Here is a 27,479-nt window from a genome sequence, read left to right as displayed (position 1 = left end):
TGTTCTGGGGCTCCAGTGTAGTCGCAAATATTGAAAGGGGTTTACTGTGAGCCTGAATGACATTCTGAAGAGCAGGCTATTGACTTCAAATTAAATGATAATTTCCTAAGATGGTTTATTTCTAAAATTACTACTTCAATAAAAAATACAGTTAATCATTTGGCAACAAACGTTAGATGTAAGCTGGTAATAATTATTTGTCTAACGTACAAGTGTGTTGACATTCTTCTTCTTTCACATCTATGTGTGATCATGTGAAGAGAGCATGATCGGGTGGGGACTACGTGACGTACTGGTACCATCGTCCAATCACAGCCTCTGTTTTCTGGCTTGTGATTCGACTGTAAATACGGACTTCACTCTCTGCTTCATTTTGCACAGCTGCAGCCTACGGACCGAGCGGACACAACGGAGCCAACAAGAGTTGGATTGCGATCTGAGCTGACAGAGTCTATTTGACATTGGGATCGACAATCGTCTTTGCAGCCTTTATCGTCTTCAACGTAACTCGGGACTGAAGAGGACAGTATATAGCAGTAAAGTCGTCCGTCTGGTCACCGTTAGCGATTTGATAACCGGCTAGCTAGCTAACAGTTAGCCAGCGCGCAGCAAGTTAGCCACTTCTGCGCATTAGCTAGCTAGCCAGGGTATTTGTTATTGAATAGGGCTGTTGGAAGACGCCGTTCACAGTGTTGCAGCGAAGTGCATCGACGAATCGGAACGTGGTCGACGTGCCGGTCGGCGCGTTAGCCCATTGCAGTGCCTCCTAACAGCGGGCTAGGATATGAGAAAGAATGAGTCAAAGGGACACCCTGGTTCATCTCTTTGCTGGAGGGTGAGTAGCTACGTTAACGTTGTTGTTATGTCACTTAAAGGAAGTCACTACGTCACACATCAAAATAGCACAATTTAGCACGCAGAGCCCGCTTGTCAAGCAAACGATCTGACTATTATATTATATTATGGCGTTTTCTGTCTTCCAATCTAACGCTACTCTAAATAAGATTATGTTATCCCTCGAAGTTGCGGCCTAGCCTTCGGTGTTCGTTGCGGTGTGTCAGTGCATAATGGAGCGAGTCACTCGCGTCCTCGTCAAGAGCAATCATAACGTCAGTTTCATCGTCAAATATCGTTATTTTGTTGTATACAAGTAGCAATGGTGGTGTGTAAGAATAAGTTTGTCTATGTTATCATATTGGTTATAAGTATGCCACTATACTAATTTCCTTGCAGCAACGTTACATCAGCATGTCAACGTTAGCTTTAACGTTAGAGCTAACGTTAGCTAATGTCAAACAAGACAGTGTGGTGCAGAAACACGCCAGCGGTTTCTTTTAACTGCCTTCTTTCCACAAGCACGACTTGTTACGATCAAAACAAAACCAATGATGTAACGTTAAATGTTAGCTGAAAACCTTTCAGCACCGTGTACGTATCTGTTCTCGTGCTGTAAGAAATGTCAGTTCGATTGCTCACATAATGTTAACTGCCGTAAGTAGAAGTAGACCTTCTAGAAACACATTCGTGTTATGTAGTCAACGTTTGATAACCTCAAAATCCAACACAATTTAACTTCAAATCAAGCGAACCAATCTTATATAGCTTATAAGTAGCATTGAATGCAACGAGATGTATTTACCTTTCAAGGTCAAAAGGGCAGTCAATCAAGCACGTACGAGTAAAATACAGATGACTCACCATACACACACTGAGGGAATGTATAGCGTCAAATAAACGTTTGGCCCTTTACTTTAAGCTTTGAATCTGAACAGAGCCTGCAGTCATTTATGCAGGCTGGTGGACCAGTTGGATATAGCCCCCTTGATGCCGTACAAAAACGGGTGAATTGATTGCAACCTGAACATTTAACAAATTAATGTTTTTGTAGATAAATTGGTCAAGGTGCTCCAACCTTTTGGCAAAGGCTAAATTAATACTCACAGACTTTTCTGCAGTCAAGGCACAGGTCTAGGCCCTTCTGTGGACACCATCACCATAAGCTGTGTTATTAGGAAGCCTGTCATCTCGAATCCAACACATAACTCAAATACAACACATAACTGAAGTTGGGTGTCCTTTAGCCCTATGTCATGAAGCCCTGCTGCCTCAACTATGTCATTCATCCCAGTCCTGATCCATGACCAAGCACATCCACTGTGAAGCAGTTCTTATTCATTCCAACAGAAGCACCACTGTGGAAGAGATAGTTTTGAGCTGTAGTCTTGATAATAATACTAATATCAACCACCACAACAACAATAGAAACATGTAATAGAATCACATCCGCTCCTTAAATGAATTGGCACACTGCTATCATAGTTTGGGAACAGGCGGTATGTTCTTGCTTTTTGCACTGCAGACTTCGGTGGTTGGAGTTAGCATGTTCTGCCAAGCAATCTCTGCTTGGGCGAAGGTGCTTGGCAATTTGAGGGCTCTGCTGGAAAGCTGAGTCCTGTTGCCCCTGCAAGACCACTTTCATTAAAGGTCAAAATGACCAGACTGCAAATAAATGAATTGTGCGGCTACAGTTGGTTCTGTTCCAGTCCCTTTTAGAGTTCTCAGATAAGACTAGAAATCAACATCCTTCCCTTTGATTTGCAAGGACAAGCAAGGTGGAATGATGCATCACTGTTGTCAATGGGGAAACCTTCAGCTTTCAGCAGATTTAATATACAGTGCACCTTAAGTAAGAAGCCCATGATGAACTCTAATCTGAATGCAAGTTTATGTTGGACATTGGAAAAATAGGTAATCTGCAATACTGTACACGCATAAATACAAAGGTTTACAGGTTTACCTTCAAAAGACTTTCTCATTCACGTGTCTGTATTAGACGTAATTCTGAAATAGATGAGATGTTGAGTTTAGTTTTTTCTCCTACAAGTTGTGGTCTAACACTGAGTACTTTACATTGGATGTTTTGTTCGTTGGGCTGCTGAATGTTGCGAAGGCTTAAGTTTGCAGTGTTAGGCTGTTATGAAAGTCCAAAGGTGCCATATGTTTGCTACGATAAATTGGTCAAGGGGACACATTCATTAGGTTTTGGTGATGATCAGCACATGTATTTGCTATTTAAAGCCTGTTTCAGTTTCTTCGTAGCCTATATTTAAATATATAACATTGCATCTAAGCAGTTTCAGCTATGTTGCCTTCCTCTCTTTCTTCAGTGTAGTAGACCTATAATATGCCAAAGGAGCTGAATCACTGATATTTTTTGTCATGGTAAAGCAATACAATTAGGCCTTTGTGGTCAACATTCTTTATGCTTATTTTATGGGTAATGTATTGATACTAACATGTCAGATAGTGTTATTTCACTGTCCTTTAAGACATTTAGGGGCTGTGTAAATATCTGAAGCCCAATCTAAAATAGCCTACTTGTTTTGCGAGTAAGCAGGCAGTACTTGTAGACATATCTATTTCTGGTGTTGTGGTCAAGGCTGCGCAGATGAAAGTCAACAAGGCTAGTTGGGCCTGGTTAAAACTGAGTTTGGGAGCTTAAATCCTGTACTGTCAGATAAGTCTCTTCCAACCAAACAACAGCCGTGTCTCTCTGTAGCAAAGACAAATCTGGTAATGATTGCCTAAGAATCGCCATTTTGTGGAAGTGGGAAAAGTTGCTGAACCCCCCCCCCCCCTCCTGTCTCCATTGAATTTTCTGTGTTACTGACTTCATAACTCATAAAAGCACTTCCCCTTTTACTAAACCAGTTAAGGCTGCATACTGGTGTGTGGCAAAGACCTCAACATTGATTCTACATTGTTATTTTCACAATCCACTTATTGTGAATGAGATCTCTTTCCATGAAAGAGAACGTTTCCACTGTGTGTTTGCAGGGGACACACACACTGGGGTTAACTGACTGACTAGCCCTGAAAGTTGTTTTGCCTCGTAGTGGAGGCCTGCACATGTGGCTAGTGGGCTGGTCTCCAGCAACAGAGGCAGTAGCAACAGCCACGAGAACCCCTATCTGGGGCAAAGTTCACGCCTGCTAGTATGTGGGTCGTCCTTTTGAAAGGCAGCATATAAATAGACTGTTATGGAGTAGGAGCAGCAGGAGCATCAACAGGAGGAGAAGGCGGGAGGAGAGATAGGGGGCCAAATGCTGTATGGGATTCCAAGGAGAGGTCTTCTGGTCTTCTATGCATGTGCTGCACCCAAAACCACAAAACCAGGCCTGCTGCCCCTCTCACCCTAGATTAGCTTTATTATTAAGCCAATAAGACCATTCACAATGAGTAGTCCTCAGGAACTTAACTAGGGCCTAAAAGACAGTCTCCCTCAGAACCAACACATGATGTTAGGCCTTTCCACAGAAAGCTAGCACTGCCGTGGCTCCATTGCTTCAGCGGTGTGCTTGTGATGCCAGAGCCCAGCATGCTCTGGTGAAAATGTTGAATATACATGCTTCATAATGTCGTTTTCATAATGTTGCCCTGGATTAGGGGTGGGCGATATGGACAAAAAATAATATCTCGATATTTTTTGTGATTTTGACGATAACGATAGTTAGTCGATATCCTTTAAAACAGTTACTTTACAGCTCATTATTTATGAATAGCATCAATACAATAATAACCAATAACCTGTGACTTTTTAACCAAATCAACCAATGCATTGTCACTCTGACACATTCCAATTCTGCCCCCACTTGAGTATGTGGCAATGACATGAGAAAGTCTGAAGCTGAAGTTCCTTTCAAAAACCTTTACATTCACTGTAAAATGAAGCAGACCAACAGAGTGCATCTCAGTTATTTCCTTCGATGTTTTGTTTAAGAGCAATCATGTAGGCTAGCATTCCGAGTTACAGAATAGAAACTAATGCGTTAGCTTATGGCTAATGTATATGAGAAATCCCATAGAGATGCTAACGGTTAGCATAATCGATAAACGTAGTGCGAACTTCAGTCCATTTACAAAAGGGTTACATGGGTTTACAAGGGTGACTATTAAAATACTCAAAGGCTAATGTTTTCTCTCCACATAATACCCTGTAGGAAAAAACGTGACTGTCTCATCAATGCTACTTGAACAGAAGTAGCGGCACAAAATCCCAAGTAGGCTAGTCTAGCTGCACAAAATAAACATTAGGCGTGTGTGTGACAACGTGGACCCACTAGCGATCATGTGATGTAAATGGGAAAGTGTTTTCCAAAATTTAAAAGTGCTTGTCCCAAGGAGAAGTATGAACCTTTATTTTAACTATGTAGAAAACGTTATGAATTGCGTGCGTGCATAAATCACATCAAGGTGAGAGGGTGCGTGTCTCTGTCTGTCTGTCTGTCTGTCTGTGTGTGCGAGAGTGAGTGAATTTGGAGGGGAACAAGTGAGTGTGCAGCTGAAGGAAACCTTTTTTAAAGCAACACCAAAGAGTTTTTTGTACCTTAAAATAATGTATCCAAAATCGTTTCAGTGGTTCATCAACTCGTAACAGGGTGAACGGCAATTCTGCATTCGCTTCGCGGCCCTCTATCGACTATAACCGCACTATGTAAGTTTGCCAGATCGGGTAGCGGATCTGTAGTTCGATGGAATGAGACATAAGAAACTTGCATCTGACTTGCATCTGATGTCGCAATACATCATACTTTTATAAGTCATGCAAAATATTCTACCTTGTCTGTGGACATCGTTATTTGCAAAGGCGGTGCTGGATAAACAAATAGCGTGTGTGCGACAGAGGGAAAGTTCTTTGGTGTTGCTTTAAGATAAACTTGGATCTTGTTATGATGCGTATCCTGTAACTTGTCAATTCAAGTAAAGAATTGAATGTGTGTAAGTGAGTGTGAAGTTAGCGGGTTCACCATTCGCCTGCCCTTGCCTAGTTAAAGCGGCATGCATGTGAGTATGAGCACGTATAGCTGACTCACTGTGACCTGAGCAAACTTGTTGCCCCACTTTCCACTTTCGCTCCTCATAGAGGGCCCCTATAAGTAACCAGGAATCAGCTCAGCTGTTTTGCGTTTATCTAACAGTCCTACTTTATTTTAAGGAGGTACAGTCGCCACAATCTTTCCATTTGTATGCCACTGTGCTAACAAACATATTTAGCCTATCTGTGACATGAAGTTGGGACATGAAAGTATGATTGGAGTGTGGTGTTTGGGGCTGGAATGTAAATGTAAATCATGTTTCTAGGCCAAGTATACTTGCGTATACAAGGAATTTGGTCTCTGCATTTATCCCTTCCGTGAATTTGTGAACACACAGAGCACACAGTGAACACACAGTGAGGTGAAGCACACACTAACCCGGAGTAGTTAGCTGCCTTGCTATAGCGGTGCTCGGGGAAGAGAAGGCTAATACATTTGAGGCACAATAAACGTAACATGAGGTGGACAGACATTTTTGCCGTGTAGTGTAAGTTTTCTCATTCCTTGGAGGGTATGTTTTAGGCAACTTTATTTTTAAAATGGGCCATTTCAAAAAGGCATGTACGGTTTCTGTTTAAACCATCATGGACCTTATTTATAGAGATAAGTGACTTATTTATATATATATATATATATATATCCACTCTTTTAGAACTGTTAAAGGTATGCATTGTATTGTATATTCTATCACATATGCATTGTGCCTTAATTGCATGCCAACACCTTAATTCATGCACTCACTCTCTCTCTCTCTCTCTCTCTTTTCCTCCTCTCCCCCGATCTCTCTCTCTCTTGTCTCTCGGCTGTGTGGTGCAGCTGTGGGGGCACAGTGGGTGCTATCCTGACGTGCCCACTGGAGGTGGTGAAGACCAGGCTCCAGTCATCCTCCGTCACCACCTTCTACGTGTCTGAGGTGCAGCTCAGCGGCGTCAACGGGGCCAGCGTGGCCCGCATGTCCCCCCCAGGTCCCCTGCACTGCCTCAAGTGAGTGGTGACTGACCCCAGCCACACACACACACACACACACACACACACACACTGCAGACATGAAGTCTGAAAGTGCACCTTGTTTACTGCACTGCTCTGCTTATGATAGGTAGCAGCTCTAAGACTCCAATGGAAGCTCTGCCCCCATTAAAATGATAATATGTAGACAATATAAACAAATAGGCTACAACTGTGTATAGATCAACCTAACCTAACCTCTTCTTCTATATCAATATTTTTGGCCAAAGAGATCAACTGGGCTAGATCACCATGAGCTAATGTGGCAGCATGACTCATTTAAAAAATTTGTGGTGCAACTTTAAGAGACATTTGGAATATTGATCTGAATCGATTCATTAACATTCAAAAATCATATTGCAAATCGCGATCACAATATCCTTCAGAAAAAAACACAATTAGATGTTTTCCTCAAATGGTGCAGCCCTAAATAGCATAAAACTGGATGAATGGGTTGAATGGGTTAGTCATTGTCCTAAAGTGCTCTCAGCCACATGAGCCACACTATTTGCATTTCTTTGCTTAGTCTATTTCTTCGAGAACTATGTTGGCTATCTGTCTCTCCCAATCAACACAGAGCAGTACAACATGATAGGACATAGGCCTAGTCTGTATCCTGTGTACACATTGCTACACTTTCTGTAACAAATGTTCCATTATGAATCCCTGACGGGCATTATGGTGGTAAGATTGGCATGCATTAGGGCTGTCACTTTACGTTCGAAAATCGATTGCACAATCGATTGGACCAAACAACACAAGTTTCGAAAACTAAAATAGGGAATCGATTTTAACCAAATATTTACACTATTAAATTTAAACGAAATAAACAAATAAAAAAGATAGATGTAACAAAATTCACAAACAAGAATATAAGAATATAAAAGAATTCCGAAGTGCAGTAAGCATTGCGAAAGCTAAAAAGAAAATTCCCACCAATTTTACGCACCGGGAACAGCTGTTTCAATCAGCTGCTGTGCTGCTCGTGTCTTGCCAAAAAATGGAGGACAACGCGATCAACCTGTGCGACATGTAGAGAGACGAGTGATAGGCCGTAATAACTTGAGGAGTTCTATGTGGAAGTATTTGGTATATCAAACTATGGAGAAGAACAAAGCGGTAGGCTATGCAAACTGTGCAATTGAGTTCTACGTAAACACAGACACAGCTACGTTGAAGCCTGCAGTCATGTCACTGATGTAATGGCAGTCCACTCGGCTTACTGGTTTTCGAGAATGTTGCATATGGGGTGATACCCTATAGACGTCTTGGCGTCTTGGCGGAGATGAATAATGCTTGACATGATTGGAGAGGCAGAAACTGGTTCAGAGCTGTTGAGCTCCTTAGATCCTACCAAGTACAGAAATCCCACACCAGTCTGCCGCTGGAGCAGCTCTTCCTGTGTCTGCCAGCATTTGATTGGTTGAAGCTTCCCACCACCCTCCGCTGCCCCTATTTTTGACTTGGGAGCTAAGAAAACAAATATCACAAGCCCATTTTTTATTCAGCGCAGTCAGGGATTTAAGAGACGGCCAGGGCTGTTCTCTCCCTCTGCCCCTCTCCCCCCCCCCCCCCCACTCTCCTTGGGATGACTGTGTAAAATAAGAGAGATTACGTGAGTGAATGCCTCCTGTGCTAGCCATGGGTGACGAGGACAAAGCTCCATAACTGGCAATGTCATAATGTGGCCACTGTTAGGTGACAGTCCAGACTGTCACCTGGCGCTCACAGAGATGTTCACACCTATTGCCTGATGGGAGTGGGGGATGGTGTTGCTCCAGAGGCATAGCTTAGACCTCTAGGAGACCCACTCAAACTGTATAATAGGGGCCGCTTCCATGGCAGAGCGAGGCGCTTACAACACCAAGGTCAGGGGGTCGTTGTAAATAGAGCTAGTGAGCAAAAAAAAAACAGTGGCAACCATCTCTGTATTCTAGGCGGGTTTGAATGAAAACATCTGCTAAATGAATGAATATGATTAATTCAAAAAGTGTCTTGGTGATTTGTGCAAGCTCTGTGCAGTGGTGTGTGTTTGTGCAGTGGTGTATGTGCTCTGCTGAATATCGGGGGTGTGGCAGCTTGGTTTTTAGGGTACTTCCCTTCTCCCTTGGTTGTGTCTTGATTTCTTAGGCCTCCAGAAAAAAAGTGTGTTGAACCAGCTTCAGCACTCTAGAGGGAAAAAGGGGAGGGTAAAAAAGACTGGTTCTCTCTCTCCTTCTCATACACACACACACACACACACACACACACACACACACACACACACACACACACACACACACTCAGGTTTTGACATGAGAAAGTGGGTCAGCAGTGAAGGAGGAGGAGTCGTGGAGAGGATTCATATTTTACCCACAAGGCCAGTTGTGCCTGCTGCAGTAAAGAAAGAGGGGATTAGACAGTGTGTGTGTGTTGGGGGGGGCTGGCTGAAAATTTGGCCATGTTCAGCCAGAATAAAACTGCATCTGAGCAACACATGTGCCAGGACATCTCCAGCATTAATCGCTCCAGATCACAGCCACATACATGAATGATATAGACTCAGGTGACAGTTTTGTTCCAGAGGTGGTTCCCAATGCTGTAGCTACTCAGGGCCATTTCTACATAACATTTTTGGCTGGTATGTAGTGTACGGCTAGTGTTAAGGCTCGTAGTTTAGCCTGATGCAAGTTGGACTGTTTCAAAAAAATAAATACTGACTAATTTGTTCAACGGATGAATCTAGACGGCTCTGTGGAGTCTATGATATCTAAGCATAATCCCAGTCTGCAGGCCATATGCAAGCCTTATTCAGATCAGGTCAGCTCTAGACTAGCTTGCCATATCAGAGACGGTGTTAGAGGCTAGCTGAGCTAGCCCATGCTGCTTCTGTTGTTTTATTAAGCAGGCAGAAGTTATGAACGACTTTATTTATTCTGGCACTCAAGCCCCATCAAGAGGAATTTGATCTAACGTCGAAGTTCATTCTCGTGAATTCTGTGTAACCTTCGTATTTGGAAGTGCATTACAAGAAAAAGGTCTCTGAAATGCAAACAGTGTGATTTCCAAACATGTGTTCTCTGTCATCCTGAGTGCTACTGCCCACATCAGAAATATGTTCATGCTCCTTTAATTTTGGATGTAATACTTTTTAATAGGTTTATGTACCAGTTCCTTGATAAAGCATTGTGACCTGAATCTAACCACACACTCCTCTTTCTTGTCTCTTTCAGGTTAATATTGCAGAAAGAAGGACCTCGATCACTCTTTAGAGGTCTGGGGCCCAACCTTGTGGGCGTGGCTCCTTCTAGGTACAGTATGACTGACATGTCTCCTCTCCTATCCTGTGTGTCTTTGGTCACATGGGAGCCTCCTCAACCCTTCCTACTCTGCCAAAGTTTGTATCAAATAAAGAGGGAAAGGGAGCACACATAGCATACCAGCAGTTAGACAGAACAATTGATTTAAAACTGCTCTTGAAGGTAGTTAGCAGGGTTAGGGAATTTAAAGCTGCCCCTGAGCTCTGTAATCGTTGAGGGATGTTACAGTGGTGCCTGACTGCATTAATGAATCTGGGACCTACCTAGCCATACCTTGTCAGTATTATTTTCTTGGCCCCGCACAGCTCATTAAACAAAACGCTAAGCGACCGCCGCTTTCTAAGCAAACACTCCTGGGCTTCCAGCAGTTTTGGACAAACAAGGCCACTGTTCCCCGTTGCCCCGCGCTGGCTCGTTCTTCTGATCTGGCCTCACAGGCGGTGATGTAAGTGGAGCAAGCGAGACGAGAGGAATGGAAACACAGGGCTGTTGTGCAGGATGTTCTCCACACACAGCTGTCAGGGGACTTAGTAAGAGCAGGTAGCTGGTCGGTTGGCTGCTCGTCGCTCATCAAGCCTATGTGAGTGTGTTAGGTATTAGTGTTGTCTCCAAAATTATGGGTTTTACACAATACCATGCCTATATATCTCAATACCAATACTGAAACAGAACCACGGGGGAAACCTTAAAGGGAAACTTGGCAGGATTTCCCCCTCTGCTGGAGAAATTGTGCATTATGCTAATTCAAACTGTGGAAAAAGGTAACGATAAAGCACATGGATTTGTTTACAAGCTAGCAAAACGGTTAGCATAAGTTCGGCAGACAATGTGGACGTTACAAGGTAAGAAACACGATTTAAAACGAGTTTCTTGTTTCTCACTTCTCTTTCCGGGACGGTAGTCTCAATGTTGCAAAAGTCACCATTTTCACCGGAACAGGTCATTTAACCATCCAAATGATTTCTGAACGGGTTTATTACGTTGAAATAGTTACCAAGTTTCCCTTTAAACATCACTTATAGAAGTAATAAAATAGTTGTAGATGACAAGCATGGAACTTAAAATTGTTTTGTTTTTAACTGGTAAAAATAAGGCTTTTTATCAAAACCTGATAAAAACACCACTAAAAGCACAGATAGTGATACCAATGAGATTGGGTATCATAGCATTTGTAATTTCAGGGTATTGTGATACTTTTCTGTTATCGATACATTGACACAAGTGTGAGAGTGTGTGTACATGATGAAAAACAGAGTATACCTTGTCTGTTTTCATTCATTGTTTGTGCGTTGGCAAGACTGTGTGTGTTTTGTTCATTGTTTGTGTGATCATGATCAGATGGCTTTTCCGCAAGGTGTGTGAGAACAGATATATCTCTTTAATATCTTTCCTGGTTTGTTTCCTGTTGGGATTTGCCCTCATTTCCTCACAGTTGTGAAGATGAAGATGAGAGAGGAAGTTTTTTTCCTCCCTTAAGTCCTGATTTTGCCCCACCTCCCATGTGGCATTGCATAACACTGCATAGCGGCATCCTTGCCTCCACATCAATCTTACCATAAGCCTGCACACCAAACTTCCTTGGATTTCCCCTCGGGATCAATAAAGTATATATCTATCTATCTATCCACTACAACAACTAGACCTGTTGTACTTTATTATTGTATTATTATTTTATTGATTTTTTTTTTTACATTTCTGTAAAATTTATGGATTAACATTTAGACTCTTATTTTATTTTAGCTTAGTTTTTGGGTTCATGGCTATGCACAATGGCTGTCATGGCTAAGCATTAAAAGCATTCCCATTACTACCTTTGTGCCCCATTATATGGCACTCTCTAATTTAATTACAAACACATTATTTCAGTTAAAGCAACTATAACCATATGTACCTCGAATGGTAAGAATTTGATAAAAACCTTTGACCCTTTCTTAACTATTTTTAGTCTTTGACAGTGATTCTGCGCGTGTAAGTTTGTGTCTCCTTCAGAGCTTTTCAAACACCTCCCCAGATATAAGATGTTGTTTATTACTAGAAATAGGATGTGGTATATACCCATATCGATCGTGAATCACAATTTGATTAAATCAGTTTTAACATGGCATCTCTGCCAATACGCAGCCCCTAGACATAGTTTCTCAATCCACTGTAATGAAATTGAAGGGCTAGAGAAGATTGCCACATTGTTTTCCAGCACGTACATGTGTCCTATGCATGCATATGGGAGGGATTCTTTGAGATGATCTCAAGATGCTGCTGCTGCTGTTGTTGTTGTGTAGCAGACATGCTCATGACTCATGAGATGTGAATAAATACTCTCCTGTTGCGCAACTCGGTCTAGTCCAGGCGAGCAGCCCTAAAATCAAAGCTTCAAGACCCAGAATGCCAGACCAAGGCAGAGACAAATAGATAGGCTGCGCTTGCCTGTGAATGTCACTCGCATTAGAACCAGTGGACTGAGTCAGAGGTAGGTGTTGTGTTGGTCACGAATGGCCATAGCATTTTTTAACAATAGCTTTCGCTGGTGGAACATTATACAATTGTGCTTTAACCTTGTATTAGCTAGCTCTCTCAGACAGTTTCTTTCCCTCACTCACCAGAGCACTACACCACTCTCTAGCCATCATGACCCAGACACTTGTCCCTAGCTACCATACTCTGGTTCTAATTGGACGAGGTTTGGCTGTTGGCAATTTAGTGTGTTTTATTCGAGCTTGAGTTTGATTGTGACATGCAAATTGTGAAGCTTTCTTTTTATAACATTGCCTTGTCTACATCTTGAATGTTCTTTTGCGAGTGTGTATGAATCGGGTCAGCATGTAGGACATTTTTCCATGCCCTGTTATGTAAGTGGTAGCTGTGTATATATATATATATATATATGAGGTGCAAAGCCTTCTGGTTTAATGGCCTATATGTTGTACACATATTTTTTTGTGTGTGAGAGGGAGAGGGAGAGTCTACTCTGGCCTAGTATATTTTTGTGTATATCTTTGCCCATGCTTTTTTTTTGGGACACGTTTAGCCACTCATGACTAAACAGGCTGTTACATAAAAGCAGGAAAGAACACCGTAGAGGAGAGGAGGGCACTTCAATAGCCCTAATAAAGCGAGTCCACGTGCTCACAGCCAAAAGCAAAACAGGACACAACAGAAATTGCTTGCATGAGCATATAAACATACTTACAATCCCTTTCATTTGTAAACACACCACTCATGTTGAAGCACCAAATCTCAGTTGCATTGAGTGCGAGTATTGTCAGTCTTTGCAAAACTATAATTAAACCTTCCTTCTGGTCTGGCACGCTCCTGCACATCTGACTGGTGAAAACCCGACAGATGTGTTCCCCGGATGCCGATTGGCTGCATGCTTTGGAGTGCAGACGCCCCTGATTGGCTGAGTACAGTGCGGGGGAGTGGGTTTGGAGGAAGTGGAAAGATACTAGGCACTCTGTAACCAGGCTGTCACATTAAGCCCCTGGTCAGCTCATCTGGAAAGGGCCCACGGTCGGCTGGGCTTTTGGCTGCTCCGTCTGCAACAGTGTTGCAGCACCATAGGCCTTAAATCCGCCCCGTGTCCTCCCAGAGAAACTGTCTCTGTGGCTTACATAATAAAGAAGGCACAACATTCATCCATTCATCTCTCTCTCTCACACACACACACACACACACACAAAACACAGGGATTAAAATCCAAGCCGCAACGGAAATTTTATTTGCGTAATCCTGTATCTCTTCCTCCCTCCCTTCCTTTCTTTTTCCCTCTCCTATTCTAAATTGCCTTCTGTCACTGATTCAATCCACTGTTAATGCCATGTCGTGATGTGGGCTATGCTATCCAATACAGACTGATACTCACCCTGGGTACCCTTCAACTGAAAGTGCTATGAATCGCCCCAGGCTACCATAGTCGGCACTTTGGGATGCAAGCAGCATTCTGGAGACCGCACTGAAATAGTGACACTGCGTGCCATAGAGAGGGCATATACAGTAGGGCTTTACTTTTTTAATCCATCTATAGTTCTATAAAATATTTGATCAGTCCACTTGCTGTAAAGTTGGATTTCTGTGAATCTGTTCATGAATGAGTGCTCCTGTACCTGCTGTTCTGCACATAACTCTTTTGGTTGGGCATCAGAGCTTTATGGGTTGGGAGACAGGGAGACACAACATTGCCCTAAATGACTTTTAGATTTGGAGAGAGAGAGAAAGAGAGAATATTAATGAAGAATGTGTGCGCCTTCTGTTCATGTATGTGCCCTTACCTTACGTAACCATGTCTGATTGGGCACTCTCGAGTCATATAGGCACAATATATTAGATATGGCCGGACCTATTCTCAAAAAGCGCTTTCAGACATACGTGTAAGACCGGAGGTTCTGCCGATGTTAAACGGTGGGGCCGTATATCTGAACGACATAACCGGTCATATGGATGTCCGAATTTAGCCGGTTGTTCTACTACTCACCCCCCCCCCCCCCTAGTATTTCCTCTGGACATTATGTAAATGTGCTGTGTCTGAACGAGGCGTAGAACATGCGGTTAAAATTCACAACTAGTGAGAGGGCGTGTTGGTGACGTTTCTTTCGTGCGTCCATGTGTTTAGATCTGACTTAAATGCCAGTGTTATGATGGAGTGGCATAGAAAGATGCAGACATCACGGAGCTACTGTCCATTAGGGCATACAACATTTTGATAGAACACATGAAGGGAACGGCACGTTGTAGCCTACAACTGCATGGCAAAGCCAAACGAATTCAAAAGACTTAATCATATGCAGAAGGCGCTGAAAAGGCAGTAGCCTACAGCGACGTCGTTGACGACAATAACTAGCCTGGCTAGCGCCACCACTTCTCAATGAGACGTGGTCTGGGAACCAAACGTTCATTTTCTCGTATTTGAAAAAAATGCCCAGATCCGTTTATTGGGTGCCACGGATGTCTATCAAATGCGTCTGTGCATAGCTCATCATCGTCTTGCTTTCCCCCTTGTTCTGTGATTGGTCTCCTATCTCAGGCGAAAATTTGCTCCATGGTCTCCAGGCTGCCTTAGCAGCGTGAATCAAATCGCGCGCAAGGCAGCATGGGAACACCCAGGCTAGACAATAACAGGAGTATTTAATAAATTGTTAGCCAACACGGTTTTCTGTTCATTGATAGCCTTCTCATGACCTCAGAGCTGAGCTCGCTGATATTTGTTGAGCATAAATATGGCTAGAGAAAATGAAAACGAAGAAAACGCAACTTTGTTCCAAGCTCCTTACGTAAATGCAATAGACACATGGGGAGAGGATGCTTTTGGAAAAAATAAACCATGAGAAAACGAACAGCTTCACTGTTAGTATTTTGTTTGTTGCTTAAAAACGTTGTATGTTGGCCTTGAAGTCTTTCCTTGAAGAGTTAGCCTACTGAATTGGCTGGTAGCCTACCATAAAGTTTGTGCATGCTCTCTCTCCAACGCAAACCAGATTTGGGGTTCTATAGCCAAGTAATTCTGGTACATAACGTTGAAACAGATAAATGTGTTTATTCGAAGCACACATACAAATACTGTAGGTCAATTTCAAGTGCGCACTTACGTGACTAGCCTACTTCAAGGATTAGCCTACGTACAATAGATTTCTCTTCTTTAGCCTACATAATGCATAGGCTACACTTTGTAAACAAAAAGCAGCTGTGACAGGCAGTGGCCGCATATATTCTGCGTCATATCTCGCATCTTGTGAACTCTACAAGCCCCCACCCCTCTCTCGACTACCACACAGAGATTCTGTAATGTGCGTGTATGTCGTTCACACATACATCCCTATAAGGTCAGTATAAGGTCCGCAGGTTAGCATCATATCTGAATCATCCGAAGGGTAGGACCTCCGTTTGACAAACCTCCGCATATACTCCGGAGGTTATATCTGAAAGCGCTTAAAGAGTAAAATTGCAACATTTCATTTAAGATATTTAGTGAATCATTGTTGGCTTTTGTCATTACTAGTCATTCACACATCAGCATTGGGTGCTTGCTAGGGTACTTAGCTATTGAGTCTGTACAATGTTGAGTCACAAAGCCACAACTGGGCCTGATAGAGTCAAAGTCTGAGCAGTTGCTATTCAGGCGTCATCTATCACAAGCTTAGTAAGAACAGCATAAGGTGGATGCAATATTCTGAGGAGTTGCATAATGCAGCATTCCATTTCACATCAAAGACTTCATTGTCCTCTAGCGCACGTGTGCAAACAAAGTGGAAGCCAAGATACACTCCTCCGCATATGATTTTTCATTTTACTTGGCTACCATGGAGTTTGTGGAGAGCTTTGTTGTGATTATATAGGGCACAAGGCAAACCCCTTATTCTGACTGGGTGTCAGTAATCAGCCCTGGTCATCACAATAGCCAAAGAATGATTGGGTTCGTTAGAGACATCACGGATGTAGACTTGGAAAAATCTTCCCATACAAGCCAGACATGTCCGTAGAGTCGGACTAAACAGAGGAACACTCGTCTTATTGGCGTTCTACCTCAGTTCACACCGAGCCAGCCCATCTAGGCCAGAAAAATTCTTGTTAGTGCACTTTTTAAACCTGATTGATCACCGTTCCAACACACGTGTTCTGCCAGATTGCCACTATATTTTACCAGATTGGTGTATAATCTGAGACCATTACCATGATTTGGTGCATAGTTAGACAAACGTAGACTCAGCCTTGTCCTTTTTCCTTCCACAGAGCCATATATTTTGCCGCCTACTCGACAGCGAAGGAGAAACTAAATGGCGTGTTCGAGCCCGACTCCACACAGGTGCACATGGTCTCGGCCGCCTTAGCAGGTAAGAGGAGAGCCGTTAACCGCTGCATCCACTCTGACTGAAGAATACTAAAACTGTAACAGTGCTCCCCTTTTTTGTCATATTTAACCAGACTGTGTAGAAATGCTACAGTTTGCACTCGCTCTCAGTCTCTGCTCTATTAAAAATGGATGTAATGTCACAAAGACGTTTTCGCTAAATATTAAGTGTAGGTAACTTGTTTATCAGTCAATTGGCCTCCTTTTCAATTGTTAAATAAGTTACATTGTTTTGATATTTTTGTTTGATTGGAAGTTGTGGTTTAAGAATAAGCACATTTGTTTTTAGTTGTTTAAGGACTGATTGGGCATGGTTAGTCTAGGACATTTGCCCTCACCTTTTAGATGTTTTTATTTTAATTTTTTTATTTGTTATTTTTCCCCTCCATTTTGAGGTAATTTACTAGCTATGGGGTAGCATGGGTAGAATGAAAAAGCAAAAAGCACGACTGGTTTGTCCGAAAGCACAATTAAAGACTTTCAGGATCGGCCCATCCATCCACTCATAAACACCTCCTGTCTTCAGAGTTCAGACTTCTACCCTCAGACAAAAGGGAAAATGGAAGTTAAATCTCAAAAACTGTTAATAAGAAATTAAAAACATACATAAATATATGTACAAATGTAAAATATGACAAGGTTGTCAGAATCGTCATGATATCCACACTGTGTATTTTCTGACAATATTTTACAAGAAAAAAAACAATCAATCAACAAATCAATTTAATAACTAAAAATGGAAAAATCGGGAAACGTTCCTGCTTTTGAGTGGACGTTCTTGTCACTCTGGACTACATTGATGGACTACATCGATGGATTTCATTTGAGCTCCAGTATTGACTGAGCCCTTTGCTCACAAAACTCTGGCACAGTAACACCTCCGAATACACTACAAAACAGTGCTTTTCTTTTAATAAAAAGAAAAGGGGAAAAACTTTATTAAGGTCCTTAAAGTTTGGGTTGTGCTTTCCTTTCCATTTTTCTTTCTTCCGTTTCGTTGTTCCCCCCCCCCTGTTTCTTCTCCTCTTGTTTTGAGGGCTGGAGGCCATAGGTCATTACATACCAGTGTGCTACTAAACAGTCTGGCTTCACACGCTGCGCTGTCTGTGCTGTGTGTAGTTGAGGACGCTAACATGTAGGGCGCGATGCGCAGTGAGTGAGCGGCGGTCCTCGCGACTGGCGCAGGCGGATCCGCGGACGCCTCAGGTAGTCTCCTCTTCTCACTGGTATGGACATGATTCTCCTAACCGTAATGATGATGATGATGATGATGATGATGCTTATGATTATGATAGAAATGCTGATGTATGTTTTTTTTTTATATATATTGATCATATACTCAGTAGCTGCAGGTTTGTAGCTAGTTCTTTTTGTTTTTGTTTTTATTTTTGTTTTGCCCCTGTCTCCTAATCTCCCTTGTTATTGCACAGTCTTGACACTTTGGCCCTAACCAGCCTGTCACCCCCTGTAAAGGTAATTAAATCATAATATAACTGCAAATGATACATGCACACACACACACACACACACTCCTCTCCCTTACTTCCAAGAGTAGTCAGCCCTGGGGCATGGTAACCTTGTCAACTTATCTAATGTTTATGGACCTGCCTACCTATGTTATCAAGTGTACCCAGCATTGTATGATAGTCAAAGTTATCAAGCAGTTTGTAATACAGTAGCTTTTCTCATTGAAGTTGTGTTAACTTGCACTAGGACACACTGCACATGAGACAGACAGACCTGTCTTAAATGTTTGTAACACTTAAGCAATAATCCATGTCGAAACAGCCCTTTATTGCAGTGAATCATATCTAAATAACTCTAAAGATGTAGAGATAATGTCATAATCATCAAATATTTTCTAAGGTGTGTTATGCTCTGTAGTAAGCCATGCTGTAAAACCCTTTTAATTACCTTTTGTAAAATGTTATAACATGGCTACACCAACAATATTGTTTAGCCATGCCATTAAAGGCAGTGGAAAATTTTCCCAGCCATTCTATCCGAGTGGTATATCAGAGTCGTCTCACTTTCCTGCAAACCGCCTCAGTTTCACCCGTGATTGACACTTTCCACATTGGGTGCGTAGATCAAACTTTGACCCCATTCCCCAGCTCGTCTCCTGTATGCCTGTGCCTGTGCAAATGTAGGTCAGATCACTGCATAAAGTAGGGCAGTATTCCACGGCCACGTAGACGTTGCATATAGAACAAAGGCAGCCGGCCAAGAGCCTATGGGAAGGCTGTCGTTCCTGTAGTCTGACGTACACATACGTGCTAGTAGAGCCATGTCTACTTGGCTGTACAGTAGAGACACCCAGGTATGGTAATGTTGCAGTGTCATGCATGGAGATGTATGGCTCTTGGCTTCTCTTCCAGGAATGTTAAAATGACACACCAGGCTGTAGGCCAAGAGTACATTATCCCAGCAGCAGACTAGACATGTTGAGTGCAATATGTCATAGCAGCTGTACGGTATAGGCATATGGACATAACCTCTGTCCTACATTTGACTAAACATGAAATTTTAAATTCCATTAAGCATGATCTGCCTGACATTTCAGATGCTTCTACACCAAACGTCTTATTCTGTCTGAAGTGAACCATGTGCCTTGTTCCTGATTCAGCAGAAACTGCCTTCTGCCAAGCTCAACATGTGTATAGCTTGTTTGAGCCTGCTGTGAAAGGGTGGAAGAAAAAGCCATGTCTTTCAAGTCATCATATCATCACTGGTTAAGGAAAAGAGCATTTTATGCACAACCATATGCTTCTAAGAAAGCCCTACACATTGTATCTGTGTTGTTAACTGTGAAACATACTCATTGCCTTATTTATTCAACAAGGTTGACAAGGTTAGCATGTCCCAGTTTTAAAAAATATATATTTGTATTATTTACTTTGCACTGCTTGACCGAACGTTTTATTACCCTTTCACTTTATACTTTGCCCCCTTTTCACCCCAATGACTTTTCTTTATCCCTCCAACATGTACGTCTGATGAAATTGTTGTGATAATGGCAATGACGACACTGTTCTTGCTGCTCTTGTAGCATCAGCTAGGCTCTGTCCCCTCCATCTTTGAGTTTAATTAAGATTAAGATTAAGAGCAAGACTGCTGTGATCTGTCAGGCTTCAGAACTTTTGAAAGAAGAATTTTGTAATTTCTTTTACATTCTATATCCTCCCTCTTTTTTCTTCCTCCTCCTTGTTTTCTGCTCCTTCTGTCTTTCTTTCTCACTGCCCTTCTGATGGCACTTACCCATTTTGTGTGAAAAGAAAGGGAAGGATAAACCAGAGTCCAAACAGGTCTCTTATGTTCTTGTGCTCTCGTGCTCTCAACAAGGAGCACAGCATCACTGGCTGGGAGGGTAATGGGCGGGTGGGTGGTTGATGAAGGCGAGGTGGCAGGGGAGTTAGTGTGGGGTCATGGGAAATAACGGATGATTCTCTATTCCATCCCATTCCACGTAGTGTGTATTTTGAGTGTGCTTTTTTGTCTTCATCATCTTCTTTAATAAAAAAAAAAAACATAAATAAAAAAAATAAATAAAAAAAAAGGGGGGACTTCTGCTGCTGCTGCTGCTGCTACTGCTTGTGACTGTGGTACAGACAAGCCTGTGTCTATTTTAGGGCTCTATACTGTAGTTGGCAGCCCTGCGTGGGGGGCCCTGCGGGGCAGCCAATGTCTGCAGGCTTCTTACTGCAGCTGTGTGGAGTAGCTTTGTCCCCCTCCCCCGTGAGTACTCGCCAGAGACGCTCTCTGCTCTTCCTCTCTTTCTTCCTCCTCCTCTTCCTCTCTTCCACTACTACTTGCTACTGCTACAGATCTTCTCTCATACTTTCCACCCAATTGCTCCTTAGGAATTTCAACCCCCTCCCCTCCCCTCTGTAGACACCCACATCCACCACCACCACCTCCCCACCTTTCTCTAGGTTCAGAACGACATGCATAGATGTGTTACTAGCATAAGAAAAATAATACGTTTTTGTGTGAGCAGGATAGTCATAGACTTTCATGAAGGCTATTATTGCTATACTCGAAGTTGGCAATTGGGGTTGACTTTGTTTCATTGTGGTGGGTAGGAGGGGTGGGGGTGGTATCCACCTTGACTTGATCTCAGAGTATCTGAACTTCGATCATACTACAATCTTCTCATCAAAAAAAAAAAAAAAAAACTATTGTGCACACATCCACTTAGTGAAACTGAAGCCAGCTGTCTAGAGCTAGTCTGTCGATAACACAGCATAGAGAATTCAAAATGGGTAGTTCATGTAACCCAAGTTGAATGTATATCACTTATTAAAGCCATTGCATTTGCACAACCCATGCACTATTCACTGCACGTTTTAAAAAACAAAAACGAACAACAGCAAAAAGCAAAAAAACTGACCTCTCGGCGCTAACATGTATATTAATTCCGTGTGTCTAAACCTTACGTGTCTGTAATTTTCCTTGCTGTACTGGCATGGAGTGACCTTGACCCATCAGGGATACCAGTTGTCATATTTTGTGTTAGTTTTGAACATTGCGACAATTAACAACCCATCCCACGGAAGCCATTGATATGCAGCATGTGGAGATAGGCTTACACAGCCTTTGCCCTCACAACATTTTATTGATGTTTTAGTCACTAGTAAATGGCTCTTCAAAAGAGCTACCGCACAAGTATATTTCACCGAGTTATTGTGAAAAAAAATATATAAATTAATATTAATAGCTATTCTTGTACAACATTGTTACTCAAATGTTTATTTTTGTTGGGGGAGGGTTAGTATTCACATATTGGCCAGTTACAATATCAGTTCAGATGCTTGAGTTTGAGGATTACTTCTTTAACCTGAGCTTATGGCTTATGGCCTGAAATCACTTCTGAGAGGTCATCTTGACTTCTACCTTTTTTCCTAAGAGGACATCTGTGTTACCATCAATAATAATGATGATAGGGATGCATTCCTGAGCAGGATGCAGTTGGTCAGTAATGAGGCCGTTCAAAGTCCTCAAGTATTAAGCTCAAGTAGTATGGAGTGCATTGGACATCTTTTGCAAATAACTCAGCCATAAACCCATGTTAAATGAGTTTTCATGTGGATTGGTACAATTTACGGATTGAGGATTTATCACTACTGGCGATGTTGTCTAGAGCACTAGGCCAACAGATTGTCCATGAGTGTGTTGACATGCACTGTCTGTTACTACCTCCTCTGAACCCCCTGTCTTATTTTTCCCAGGGTTTACAGCGATTACGGCAACCAATCCAATCTGGCTTATCAAGACCCGCTTGCAACTTGATGCCAGGTGAGTGAAACAAGCGTGTTTGGGTCATTTTTTAACAAACAGATCCTCTCTGTACTAAATTGATGAATAAAATCGAGATTATTATTAAAGCCTTTGATGTATTTGACATTTTACTAATCCAATGCTGTGTAGGAACCGAGGTGAGCGTCACATGAGTGCATTTGACTGTGTCCGGCGGGTGTACCAGGCAGACGGGATCCGGGGATTCTACAGGGGCATGTCAGCATCCTATGCTGGCATCTCAGAGACTGTCATCCATTTTGTGATATACGAGAGCATCAAACGCAAGCTGCTGGAGTCCAAGGTCCAGGCCAACATGGACGAGGAGGAGGAGGTGGTGAAGGACGCATCAGACTTCGTAGGGATGATGCTGGCAGCAGCCACATCCAAAACCTGTGCCACGTCTATTGCTTATCCACATGGTTAGTCTTTTTCCGAGTCTTTCTTTATTTTTAACAACTGAGGCCATCCTTAGAAATAAATTTGTTTGCTCATCCAAATCTGGGAAAAAAAATAATCAGTAGGTAGTTAAGTGTATGTTTTACTCCCAATCACCAAAACAAATATGTGATTAATTTTAGACATGAGGTATAGTTAAGTGAAGGTAATCGACTACATTTCTACTAAACTAAAACATTTCTACCCGACTAAAAAAAAAAAATAATAAATTTCACGTCTAAAACAACCCCAAACACTCAATGAAATTGTACCTTTATTGGCAAAAAAAAATAATAATTTGGTCGAACAGTTCATTATAGTCAGAAAATCAGCAGGATAAGCTTGGAGGAAAAAAAAGTTGGTTCGGTTACGGCAAATGAGCATATTTGAAAGGAGGATCTGACTGCATCTTCACATACGGCTTGCAAACCTTGCCTTTACTGATCAGGACCTGAACCTGAATTATTTAAGATGTGTATAATTTATAGAAAAACACACATAGTCAACATGAAATTTGTTGTGGGCATGAACATGTTTCAAAGAAAAACAAGAAACAACTTCCTGTTAATTAGTTCTAAAGCTTTATACAAAAGCCTCTTCTGAGACATGTTACTTTTTATTAGTAACATTCAGTTAAAATAGTTAACACAACTGTTAAAAAAGACCCTTTCAAAGAGAAAAACATCCCTACCATAGTGTTTCATCACTGAAGTTATGCTCAAAGCATTTGTATGCTGTAATGCTTTCATGTGTGATTTAAAAACAAACGGCTACATATAATAGCACCTGAAGGGATGATCAGCTTTTTGTGAATGGCACAGTGACTCTCTTCTCTCTGTCTCTCCTACAGAGGTGATCCGCACTAGACTTCGAGAGGAGGGTAGCAAGTACCGCTCCTTCTTTCAGACTTTTGGCATGGTGATACGTGAGGAGGGCTACCGCGCCCTCTACCGTGGTCTTACTACCCATCTGGTCCGGCAGATACCCAACACCGCCATCATGATGTCCACCTACGAACTGGTGGTCTACCTGCTGAACGGTTAACCCAAACCCCCCAACCCCCCCCCCCCCCCAAACCCGGCCAAGGAGGAAGAAAAGGAGAGGGGGAAAAGAGATCGAAGGATAGAACGAGATGGATATCAGTGGAAAATGGGAGAGGACTAGGAGTTCTCCCAGGCCACTAGAGGGTGCTGTTGTCCGAGAAATGAGATGGAAAGAGTGGGAATCGAGAGGAAGGGCGGAGGGAGGGAGGGAATGATCGAAAAAGTGATCTAGGGAGGAGGGGGCTAGTTCAATCGTATGACCACACTGCAGGGTGGTTGTTTGTAATGGATGGTGTCTTACTGAACCAGCCATTAGTGATAATCTCGTTTGAACTCTGTTGTCTCTCCATAATTCCTCTCTTGAAGAGGAGCCATTTGAGAAGACAATCAGATGGAGGGGGATGCTTGACACTGTAACCCCTGTTTTATGGGTGAAAACACTGAAAATTAATGCTTGACACAAATAGGCCACCATTTCTGTTTTTGATGATGATGATTATGATTTTAGTTTGTCATTTGTTCTAAAACTGTCACTTACGCAACCATGGTTAATTTGTATGGGTTTCATTGTACACAGATTCCTGTAGAATAAGAACTTGGTTTCTGAAGACAATGCTGTGTTCAAGCATGCCCCTCCGCTCGCCGTGGTGTCCCTCCCTCAGCTCAGTGCAAGAGACTAACAATGTGTAACACGCCGACCTTCCGCTTTGCTCTCGGCCAAATATTTCTGACCCTTTTAGCCCATTACAACCCGAAAGGGCCTTCACGTAGACATGTGTTTCATGCAAGCAAGATGTCATTTCAATGGGGTTTGTGAAGTTGTGAGGTGAAGTCTTTCAGTAGTCATGGTTGCAGATGAGCTCTGTAATGCAGAGAGCGCCCCCTGTCTGCACGTCTATTAAATGCATTTTTTTTTCTTCTTTTTTTTTCTTTTTCTTAAACATCCAGACCTGTCTCACAGGCCTCTTCTGGAAAGGCTGCTTACTTGAAACTAGTCAGTGTTGAAGTCCGAACGGCAGCACCTACAGACCTTTGTTCTTGAGTGTCAGACTCGGGGTGTCTACTCGGATATGGCCCTGACACACACTCACGCACACGTGCACATTACCATCCGGGGAGGTACCCTTCTCCCCACCCCCTCACCGTGGCTTTTTTTGTCGATAGTTTTAGTCTTGTATTATAAATATATAAATATATATAAAAAAAGAAAGAATAAAAAACAGTATTACTGTGGGAGCAAGACAGTGTTTTGCTTAGCAGTGTCCATTGAAGATATTGTACAGTTCAGTGTACTTGATTCATTTTTAGTGAAGGATATTCCTATATGTGTATTGATATGCATATCAAATATCCCCTTGTCCATAATCTAGGTCCTATGATCATGCAGTAGGCTGCAGTTTCAAAAGTATTATTTGAATCAACTGCATTTGTTCAATGTAAAACAAGTTTGAATCTATCGCAACATGCGCAATATGGTGTGTCAATGTGTTTTTGGTTGATTTTCTTTTTTTTTTCTTTGTTTTTCTCTTTCTTTTTGGTACAACATGCTGGCCTTAGACTCCACAGTTACCCCAAAATGGAGTCTATAATTTTGTTTTCTACTTTGCTTTGTTCTTTTAATTTTTAGTTATTTTGCTTAGTTCTTTTAATTTTTCTTGTGTGGATCTGTAAAAGGTCAGTGTCTTCATCTCAGATGTATGTTTACATGCAGCCCCACTTTCCTTATTGTTTATGAAGGAGCTCATATTAGTCTAATCAACTGAGTCAATCTCAGTTGGACACCTTGTGGTTTCCTGTTTCTTCAGTTTCATCATTCTGTGTCAAAACAGACTATAGAGTTATTTTTGTCATTCTCTAACCAGCCAGCTTTTGGTCCTCCTCAGTAACGTGTGAGTTGTGAGAATTTTCTCTCTACAAGGCCATTTGACGACAGTCCTCACTCGGGGTAGATGTCACAGTGAATGTGTCTCTCCTTATGCAAGTAGCGAGCTCAGATCATGAACTCGCTTCGGTAGTATTTGGGTTGAACATGAGTCTCCCTCCACTGAACTGTGAACGCTTGAATTCCATGTTTTTTATGTTGTCATTATCAGCATACGGTACTCATCTGTCCCTTAAGATTCTGACAGGTGCTACAGACTCCGTGTGGGACTTCCTGCAGCTGCTATTAGCCTACATGGCTCTGTAGTGTATACTGTAAGGGGCTAGTCATCCCTCTGAACAGTGTGGTATTATGTGACAACACTCAACTCAACATTGAGCACTTGTCTCAGTGCAAATACTATATCTTACACTATCATACTGTATTTATTAACAATGACAAATTACTCAAAGGCAATTTCCAGAGTGGCACTTATTCAGGCTCTTTAATAAGTTAGCCGAAACAGACAGGCCCTATTACTTTAACCACCAAAGCAGTTCTGTTCAGTACACTCAAAGGTGGCAAAAAATGAATAAATGTATCTTTATTAGAATGTGAGAAACATTAAATGCTACCTTTCCCTAACCAACCCATGTGGAAAACAAATACTGCTGTGTGCAGCCACAAGCCAAGTGAGCCTGGAGAGGAGGGTCCCACTGTGGGCTGCACAGGTTGCCAGATGCAGACACCACCACAGCCAGTCAACTGTGGAATAGCCCACGCCCTCTTGGCATTATAAAGCAAAAGCAAGGTGGAGGCCATGGGGATGGCAGACATCTCTTAAGCTTGTATTCATTATTCTTGACACGGTCGGCCCAGATTTGGCTTGCTAACTGCAGGCATTACACAGCAGAGCTGACAACTGTTAAAATAAATCCCGCCAACTGGAGTCCACCAAGGCATGTTTGAAGAACGTTTGTTGCAGTTGCTGAATATAATAAAAATCAATTGACACCAAGATGATGGGAGCTCTGGAGGTGATGATGTGTGCTTAGGGAGCTCATGGGTCTTTTTGTCTCATTTCACCATTCTTGAACCTGTTTTTGGTGATGAAATGCTCTGGGGAGGTTATGGTGTCCCAAGCACCAGATCACTCAACACTAATGCATTGACAATTTCTGTTGAATGTTTTATTTATCCTTCCTCCATTAAGTTCTGATTTTGTTTTGTTTGGGCTTTTTTACACCTTAAAATGTGGCCTATTCTTAGCTGGCTATGTGTAATACCTCCTTTTGTACAAAATAAAAAAAATCAACTAAATAATAATAAAAAATAAAAAAAATACTAAAAATATTCTTTGTACTGCTCTCTTTGTCTGCAAACACAATCATATTCATACAAAGCTTACATGCAAGACCTCCACGTTGTAATGTTAACTATGCACCTCAAGGTGTCAGCATTGTTTAGAAGATAATGCCGCGACACAACAGTCAACATTTGGCAGATAGGCTAGAGATCAGGCCCAACTGTTAGCATAATTAATTCAAGATAAAAAAAAATGGACCTGTCTACCCATACACCTGATTGAACGACCCTGTTCAATACCTATTCGTCGCCATTCATTTCACTTGAGTCCAAATGTACCATTGGTCTTTCCTTGCATCTTGCCATAGGATTCTGTTTTGCGCATTAACATTCTTTTGAGGTAGTCAGTCATGAATAGTAGCACTACAAATAAACTTTTTAGAAGTAGCCTAACCTATGCTACTACTATGAAAAACTAACAAATAGGTTACACAATGAACAACGCGTGTTAGAAGAGAG

The 27,479-nt window shown here is 42.1% G+C and overlaps 1 protein-coding gene across 1 annotated transcript; it reads left to right on the top strand.

Moving 5' to 3' along the window:
- The first annotated feature begins 377 nt into the window (after positions 1–377).
- On the top strand, positions 378–27,006 carry slc25a36a (solute carrier family 25 member 36a). The gene is made up of 7 exons (XM_076294430.1): positions 378–835; positions 6,693–6,860; positions 10,094–10,171; positions 16,901–17,001; positions 22,247–22,313; positions 22,446–22,735; positions 23,602–27,006. The coding sequence occupies exons 1-7, from the start codon at positions 795–797 to the stop codon at positions 23,793–23,795; spliced, it is 939 nt and encodes a 312-aa protein (XP_076150545.1). The 5' UTR covers positions 378–794; the 3' UTR covers positions 23,796–27,006.
- Positions 27,007–27,479: the final 473 nt, after the last annotated feature.

The sequence above is a fragment of the Alosa pseudoharengus genome, unplaced genomic scaffold (genome assembly GCF_046254945.1).
Source record: "Alosa pseudoharengus isolate Yale_2024_CS ecotype anadromous, Long Island Sound unplaced genomic scaffold, YU_APseudo_1.1 YU_APseudo_1.1_scf_2, whole genome shotgun sequence".
Taxonomy (NCBI): domain Eukaryota; kingdom Metazoa; phylum Chordata; class Actinopteri; order Clupeiformes; family Clupeidae; genus Alosa; species Alosa pseudoharengus.
The sequence above is the reverse complement of the archived record's forward strand: the minus strand, read 5'-3'. Positions and strand labels throughout refer to the sequence as shown.